This window comes from Fukomys damarensis, unplaced genomic scaffold (assembly GCF_012274545.1).
Source record: "Fukomys damarensis isolate Sample0158 unplaced genomic scaffold, DMR_v1.0_HiC HiC_scaffold_12, whole genome shotgun sequence".
Taxonomy (NCBI): Eukaryota; Metazoa; Chordata; class Mammalia; order Rodentia; family Bathyergidae; genus Fukomys; species Fukomys damarensis.
Genome location: NW_022900924.1, coordinates 53,238,198 through 53,245,638, shown reverse-complemented (window position 1 = coordinate 53,245,638; position 7,441 = coordinate 53,238,198). Strand labels below are relative to the sequence as shown.

Below are 7,441 nucleotides of genomic sequence, written 5' to 3'. Positions count from 1 at the left end.
CGACTGCTGGCTGCAGGCCCAGCACCTGCCCGAAGGCCTCGACCTGGCCGCCCTCAAGGCCGCAGCGCGCGGGCTCTTCCTGCTGCTGCGCCACTGGGACCAGAACCTCCAGCTCCACCTGCTGTGCTACAGCCCGGCCAACGTGTGAGGACCACGCCCCTGGTCACTGCCACTACTGCCCAGGGTCCTGGGCGGCTCATCCCTCCGTCCAGCCCTCTGCTCCCAGAAGTGCCTGCCTGTGCTCTCTCCCTCCCCTCTCCCCATGCTGCTGCCCCCAGGCTCTGAGCTCTTGCCTCAGCAGAAGAGAAGAGAGCCAGCCCCCAAATCCTATGCAATAAAGTGCCTCTCAGGACCACAGGGGGAGTGAGGTTTTAACCTTTAGTTTTCACAGCACTAGAGGGGGGACCCAGATCTGTGCACTGAGCTAGCCCCACCCCTTTTTCGTTTGCTGAAGGGCCTCACTAAATCACTAAGTTACCTAGGCTGGGCTTGAACTTGTGATCCTCTGCCTCAGCCTCCCAGAGTGGTTCTTTATCTGCTGGCATCAGAGGCCCCCACTCCACACAGGCTGCACAGAGGGCCGTGTGGCAAGGTTTATTGAGCAGGACAGAGCCCATCCCCGGCCCTGCCAGGGCTGGAGTGGAGGTGTGGGTCTCAGTGGGCCTTCCTGCCCTGCCGGCCGCTCCTGGGGAAAGGCTGCGGGCCCAGCCAGAGCTGTAGCAGGATGACGGCGTGGCACGCGTGCAGGGCAGCAGAGCTGCAGCACGTGGAGGGGTACGTGTTCCAGGAGAGCTCGATGAGCCCCAGCACCAGCAATCTGGAGGGGAGAAACGCTCCACTCAGTGCTGTCCGGCTCCAGGGCTGATGCATCCCGGCCGGCCAGGCTGCCGTACCTGAGCAGGTGTGTGAGCCAGCCCGCAGGCGTGGCCCACAGGAGGTAGGGCAGCGTGTGGAAGTACCAGACGTAGAACTGGTAGTGGAGGGAGCGGCTGAAGCAGATGCCGATGAAGTTGGAGGTGAAGAGGGTGGACACGATCTGTAGGTGACCGTCAAGGCCAAGGCCAGGAATCAAACAGGCAGGAGCTGGGGGTAGGGCTGTCCTGAGATAGGGGCCAGAAGTTTGGGGGTCACAAAGCCCCTTGGCTCTGCCCTTCCTATGTGCCTGCTGTGGGCGAATTAACCATGCCGGACCATAAGGACTGGGGAGTTTGGATCCCTCACTTGGGAGCTGCGTGACAATGGCTCCTTGGCCTCTTCAAGCTTTGACTCTGCCGTCTGCGAAGTGAAGATGAGAGAATCTCCCTACCTCAGGTCTCCTGTGAGCCTCAAGTGTTAAGAGAAATAGAAATCTTAGCGCGAGCACTCCTGTGATAGCTCGATTATTTATACTGCTCCATACACATATGGGTATGTAGGGTGGAGCCTGGAGTCATGACCGGCCTGACATATGAACAACTTGGGTTATGACCAGAATTTTAGTTTTAACTTAAGACCAAAGTCTTGAGTTATGACCCAAATGCCAGCCACGTGTGCTTCCAGATGGTCTCAGACACAGATTTAACCCCTGAAGAGTTCTGGAAGGAACACGACAGACAGCATCCTTTCCCGTGTGAGGTGAAATGAGAATCCTGGGCCAGTTTCTCTCTAAGGATACTAAGCTCTGCCCAGAAGAAGGTGTGGCCTAAAATCACACAACAGAGAGACTCAGAAGGCAACTGACCAACTTGAGTTACAACTTAGCCCTCGGGACCAAACTGACTTCTTAAGTCAAAGACCCCCTGTATTCATTCAGTGAGACAGTCTCATTATGTAGTCCAGGCTGTCCTGGAACTTATTTGTATCCTCAGCCTCCCCAAAGCTGGGATTATAGGCATGTGTCACCACAGCTGGCTACACAGCTCGGCATTCAGAATTCAAAGTAAAACACGCTTCACTATACAAAGTGCTGCACAGGGCCGCAGAAGAGGAGCTCTATGAACGGGCTTTTCTCCCCAGCCCAGGTCTCCAGGCACCGGAGGCTGACAGCACGGGACACCTGGAGGACAGGACTTACCTTTCCTTGATTTAAAGGATATGATTGGATGTGAGGGGCTGGGGTGGGACCTTCCTTTTGGAGGGCTCCTTCAGCAGTGACAGGATACTTTCTCCCGTCCTGGGAAGAAACAATTCAGACATTTATTAAGCCCCCACCATAGGCCAAACCACCCACAGCTCAGGCTCTTTATTTCTTCCCCCAACTCTGCTCACTGTACCACTCCCTTCTTACCTGTGCCACCTGAAGAGAGCAAACAGCAAGAGCAGGGTGAGGTGGGCAGCCAGCAGTGCCAGGTGGAAGGCACGATGCAGGAAGAGTGCCTCCGGGAGGAAGCGCCAGTTCACTGTCCACCGGAAGAGAAACTGGCGGCCAAGGTCGAAGGAGCGCGACAGGTAGCCAATGGGATTCTCCAGCAGGAAGGGCAGACCCAGCACTACCTGAGGGGTTGTGATGTCAGCAGGGCTGCCAAGGCTCGCCTCAGCCTTGTGCTGATCCCTGAAGGGAGCAGGGGCAGGATGGGACCTCCAGAAGGTCCCCAGTTCCCACCAGGAGCAGCAGGAAAGCTACCTCCCCACAGCCTAACCAGAGAAGCTGAGGAGGAAGGGAATAACAAGGCTTTGAGGCTTGGGTTCACCACGTCATCCACAGGTACAGCTAAAACCTGAGGCCGCTAGTCCCACAGCTCTGTTTTAGGTTATGGAAGCTAAAACAGACCTGAAGGCTGCCAGCTCAGAGTCAACTCAAAACCCTACTTCTTGGCTTTGAGGAAACCTTGAGGATGGAGGAGGCCAGATGGGTGGCCTCCCCTTCCTGAGAACGGGAAGGGCGCAGAGGGGTACCTGAAGGACAGCACAGATGCCCAGCTTGGGGAGGGCACCATGGAAGCCGAACTGCATGAGGAGAAGGAACAGTAACCCCGGGGCAAAGAGAAGCACATTCATCTTCACAGAGACCGCCAGGCTGCAGGGAGCACGGGGAGGAGAGGTCGAGGTGGGCTCCAGGCCTGCGTCCCCGGCCTAAAGCTGTTCTGTCACCTGTCAGCAAGCAGAGGACGGGCCCACACTTGGAGCTGCTGGGGAGCAGGCCATGCAGGGCCAGACACCTAGTTCCTGCACCCAGACTGAAGGTGATGTCAAATGCACAAGGACTAACTCCAACCGAGGATGCTATCCTGTACTTAGCTTGTGGGTGGCCACTCCCTTACTCTCTCTGCTGCAAAAAGTAAGACGAAGGGCCAGAAGGGAGGGGTGCAAACCTGAAAAAGCAGCAGCCCCAGCCCCAGCGCCGAGCCAGGAAGAGGTTGATACTGAGGAAGAGCAGCGCCATGGCCACAGGATCGTTGAAGAGCCGCAGCACAAAGATGGAGTGAACACGGTAAGAGGCGCAGCACATGAAGAAAAAGACAAAGGGCGGCACCTAAGGGGTAGGCACAGTGAAGAACAAGGTCAGCTCCCCATCCTAAGCCATTCCATGACCCATCCTCACAGGCTGGGGGCCTCTGGTCCTTGCAGCAGACTCACCTTGCAGGTCTGGTGGTAGATCAAGAAAACAAGCAGCAGCGTGGCCAGGTAGAGCACAGCGAAGATGTTCTGGGCCATGCGAATGTCGGTGCCCTGGCCAGTGGCATAGTACAGCCCCATGAAGACGTACACAAAGCCAGCGGGGTAGCTAGAAGACGACAGGGGATGTGGGCCTAGGGCAGGTCAAGCAGCCCGGTACCTAGCCAGCCCCTCACAGCCTCCTGCAATCGTCTATCCCCACTCACACAAGCGGTCCAGTGTCACCCTGCAGCTGTGTATAGTCATACGTGCCATTAATGACGCCTTCTACCTGGGCCATGTAGGCCTTCCAGTCGATCTCTGTGTCTGGAAGAAGGTAAGATAATCTGATTACTTCTCAGTCCAGAACCTGCCCCGCTCACACCCATGTCCCCCAAACACCAAAGCACAGAGTTTGCCCATTCCCGGGGCTTCTGTCACCACCCCATGTCTGTCTAACTGCTTGACAATCGCTTGGGAAACCCAGGATGCCTATAACTGAGCTCATGCTCCTTCCTCCCACTCCCAATGTGCTGTCCTTTCCGCGTTCTAGGAATAGCACCACCAACCTCCTAGCTGACCAGGTCACGAATGTAAGTATCATCTTTGCTATATCCTTCTTTTTCATTGCTGACCCTTGGTCAACAAGCCTTGCCTATTCACCCTAAATATCTCTACTAGCTCATCCTTCTTCGCAGGTTCCATATACTCCATTTTGGTCTAACATAATCTGTATCCGGACAGTATTCTAATTAGGCTTCTGACTTCCATCCTCACCCAAATACAATCTATTTTCCACCTTGCATCAGTTTCCTACAATATAAATCATTATCTAGTTTCTCTGCTTAAAATTCTTCAATGATTCCCTAAAACTCTGAAGATAAAGATCCATCTCCATCACACCATTATCACAAGAGGAGCCTAAAAGTTAATTAGGTAGTTTAAGATCAGTGAGTTAAGCGTGCAGTTAGGACTCCCACATTCTGAAACGCCATGTTATCTCAAGGCTTTTAAATCTCTTTATAATCTGATATCAATTTCTGCAACTTCACCTCAATGTCCAACTACTATCGTCAGTCTTCTACATTCCAGCTGGGTTTTTTTGTTTTTTCTTGTGTTTTTGTTTGTGTTTCAGACAAGGTCTCGCTCTGTAGTTCAGGCTGGCTATGAACTTGAGGCAATCCCCCTGCCTGAGCCTCCCAGGTGCTAGGATTATAGGTGCACCACCATGCCCAGCTCATTCCAGCTGTTTTTTTTTTTTTTTTTTTAATTCCCCAAGTTCTTCAAAGCAACTAGGCTGTGAGGTTTTTTTTTGTTCTTGCTTTTCTTTTTGAGACAAAGGTTCTGTTATGCAGCCCAGGTTGGCACAGAATTTCCCATCTTCCTGCCTCAGACTCCCAAATTCGGGGATAATAAGCGTGTGCCACAGTGCCTATGTTTAGGCTTTCTTTTTAAAATTATTTAATTACTTATTTATTTTGGTTTTTTGAGACAGGGTCTCACTATGTAGTTCAGACTGCTCAGGAACTCACTGTGTAGCCCTCGCTGGTCTCGAACTTGAAGCGATCCTCCTGCCTCAGCCTGCCCAGTGCTGGGATTACAGGTGTGCGCCACCACGCCTGGCTTAGGCTTTTTCTTTTTTAAGACAGGATCTTGCTTTGTAGTTCAAGTTGCACTTACTCTGTAGCCAGACTGGCCTCAAACACAGCAATCCTTCTGTGAGTACTGAGATCACAGGTGTGCACCACCATGCCTGGATAAGCTTTGTGTGTGTGTGTGTGTGCGCCAGGAATCAAACTTAGGACCTGTGCTTGCCAGGCAGGCATGACACCACTGGGTTACATCCCCTGCCCAAGGATATTTTTTTTGACATTCCTTTGTTGGGGGTTCTTCCTCTCCCCTTTCCTTTCTTTCCTCACTTGGCTAGTTCATACTCACCTTCCAAGGGATCATTACGAAACCTTCCCTGGTTTCTCAGGTTTGGACCGCCTGTGTTCATCTTGTCTCTACTATCACAATGTGAGTATAGTGCAGTGTAGGTGCCTGCTAGTTTATCTGTTTGGGCCACACTCATCTCTCTTACTACCTCTGGTACCTATGCACGTTAGGCATACAATAAGTGCTCAATAAATATGTGTTGAATGAACTGTCTTTAGCCAGGAAGCCAGTGCCTTAAGCCCATTTAGATTTAATGTGCATAATGAAATCAAGTGGGCACAAATGCCATCGTTGTGAAAGTACTTTCAAGATCTCAGAATCAAATGGGTGAGAAAATTGAGATCTGGGAGGGGAAGGGGCTTGTCCAAAGACACCAAGACAAGCAGGAGCTAACTCTGGCCCAGAAATGATTTCCTGGCTGGTTTGCTTTCTTAGTCTGGCAGGCTGAATGGTCAAGGCAGAAAGTAAACCTCTGGGGTCGTTCCCCTTCCTTATGCGGGCAGGATTAAGATCGCATTTTCTGTGGAACAGACTGGGGGCCCCAGTAAGGAATAGAAGTCTGAAAATGAGGAACGAGGGTCTTTGAAGTCTAGCTTTTTGGGGTGTTTTTTTTTTTTTTTTGGGTACCGGGGATCGAACCCGGGACCTTGAGCTTGAGAGGCAGGCGGCGGCACCACAGAGCTCCGGATCCCAGTTTGGATCACTTTTCTGATCTCCCTCCCTCCCCTCCTCTCCCATTCGGCGCACTCACATGCAACCCTGTGAATGACCCAGAAGGTGATGCCCACCTCCGCCAGGCAGAGGCAGGAGGCCACCAGCAGCGTGTAGCGCGGCTCCCGCAGCAGTAGGCGCCGCTCTTGCCAGGCGCGCTGTAGCCATTGTCTGCAGAATCCCACCGGCTGGGCCGCGGACCCCGCCCGGCCGCGCTTCCGCAGCCCAGCCGCCATCTTGACAGTGCGCCGCCTTAGTGGGCCCACAACCCGGAAACTCAACCTTTCGACACTTAGGTTCCGCTCCCTTCGAGGTAAGTTCCACCAAGCCAATACCTGCTGCTGAGGCCAAAGTCAAGGCTTAACGCCACTAAAATTGTTTCTTCCACATCTCTCTCCTCCAGCTGTTTACACACGCCGTAAGAGCAGGAACAAAGTTTTACTCGGTATATACCCAGCCAGACACACAGACGCTAATACAGGATGAAAGTCTGCTCAGAAGAGCAACAGTCCTGCCTCCTTGCATTCCAGGTTCATTTCCACTTTACCTGTGCTGGAAAAATTCGAGTTTGTGTTAGAGGGCAAAGCCCCTGCCTGCAGCCCACCCACCTCCCTTCAGAGCCTTCCTGGAGTCAGAAACGGCTTGATTAAAAGTGAATCTCCAGCTACTTTTTAGGCTTAATGGGCGAAGCCGTTTAAACTGAAACTCGAGAGGTCGCAGTGATCAGCCTGAGTGAGTCTGACACCAGGCACGGCCCTCCGAGGTGACTGGGCAGCCAGGGGTTTCAGGATCCGGTACGGCTTTCCAACCGGAGGATTCTCCGAAGAGCGCCGGGCGGCAGACGGAAGTTCCACGTGTTTGTGTTGAGCAACCGAGGGCGGTGGGCGGAGCCCCGAAGGTCCCGCCTCCGGCACTTGCGATTGGCTGCTGGGCCGGGCTCCGGAGGCTGCAGCTAGCATGGCCTCTCCTGGGGGCCCCGCGCCCTTGCCGGCGTTGCCGGAGCGGAACTTCGAGTACTGCGAGGTCCAGTACTGGGACCTGCGCTACCAAGGCGCCGCCGATTCCGCCCCCTACGAGTGGTTCGGGAACTTCTCCTCCTTCCGTGCCCTCCTGGAGCCGGAGCTGCGGCCCGAGGACCGTATCCTGGTGCTAGGTGGGTAGTCCCGGCCCGGGGCGCCTGCCCGACCGGCCCCGCGCTTTCCCCGGTCTTCGCTCTCCT

General features: G+C 53.9%; 3 protein-coding genes across 8 annotated transcripts in view; 2 read left to right on the top strand and 1 right to left on the bottom strand.

Moving 5' to 3' along the window:
* Positions 1–500, top strand: part of Vwa5b2 (von Willebrand factor A domain containing 5B2) — an 8,614-nt gene extending 8,114 nt beyond the window's left edge. The window contains exon 16 of the mRNA XM_019207471.1: positions 6–500. Coding sequence (XP_019063016.1) covers positions 6–148 — 143 coding nt within the window. The 3' untranslated portion in view covers positions 149–500. The remainder of the gene's footprint in view (positions 1–5) is intronic.
* A 78-nt stretch (positions 501–578) lies between these two features.
* Positions 579–6,625, bottom strand: Alg3 (ALG3 alpha-1,3- mannosyltransferase). Of its 3 annotated transcripts, none has more exons than XM_019207518.2 (9): positions 6,558–6,625; positions 3,801–3,900; positions 3,556–3,703; positions 3,291–3,451; positions 2,875–2,995; positions 2,267–2,472; positions 2,076–2,152; positions 894–1,038; positions 579–817 (listed from the first exon to the last, which is right to left on the bottom strand). In XM_019207518.2, exons 2-9 carry the CDS (start codon positions 3,872–3,874, stop codon positions 655–657), a joined length of 1,095 nt encoding a protein of 364 aa, XP_019063063.1. In that variant the 5' UTR covers positions 3,875–3,900; positions 6,558–6,625; the 3' UTR covers positions 579–654. The 3 variants fall into 3 exon arrangements, with proteins under 3 accessions (XP_019063063.1, XP_010622566.1, XP_019063062.1); XM_010624264.2 differs by lacking the exon at positions 6,558–6,625 and adding an exon at positions 6,263–6,489; XM_019207517.2 differs by lacking the exon at positions 6,558–6,625 and adding an exon at positions 6,300–6,466.
* A 413-nt stretch (positions 6,626–7,038) lies between these two features.
* LOC104862338 (EEF1AKMT4-ECE2 readthrough transcript protein) overlaps positions 7,039–7,441 on the top strand; it is a 38,879-nt gene continuing 38,476 nt past the window's right edge. For 3 of the 4 annotated variants that reach the window (XM_033762601.1, XM_033762599.1, XM_033762600.1), the window contains exon 1: positions 7,135–7,375. In XM_033762601.1, the coding sequence (XP_033618492.1) occupies positions 7,180–7,375 (196 nt within the window). In that variant the 5' untranslated portion in view covers positions 7,135–7,179. Of the gene's footprint in view, positions 7,376–7,441 lie in introns of all 4 variants that reach the window. The other variant, XM_010624267.3, reaches the window with a different exon arrangement.

What these genes read in the sequence shown, in the direction of transcription:
- Alg3 (XM_010624264.2), bottom strand. Translation starts at nt 6,458, where the DNA reads ATGGCGGCTGGGCTGCGGAAGCGCGGCCGGGCGGGGTCCGCGGCCCAG. An exon ending in GCTCTCTTCAGGTGGCACAG is followed by an intron (nt 2,153 to 2,266) that starts GTAAGAAGGGAG and finishes GTTTCTTCCCAG; the next exon opens with GACGGGAGAAAGTATCCTGT. An exon ending in CCAGCCCCTCACATCCAATC is followed by an intron (nt 1,039 to 2,075) that starts ATATCCTTTAAA and finishes ACGGTCACCTAC; the next exon opens with AGATCGTGTCCACCCTCTTC.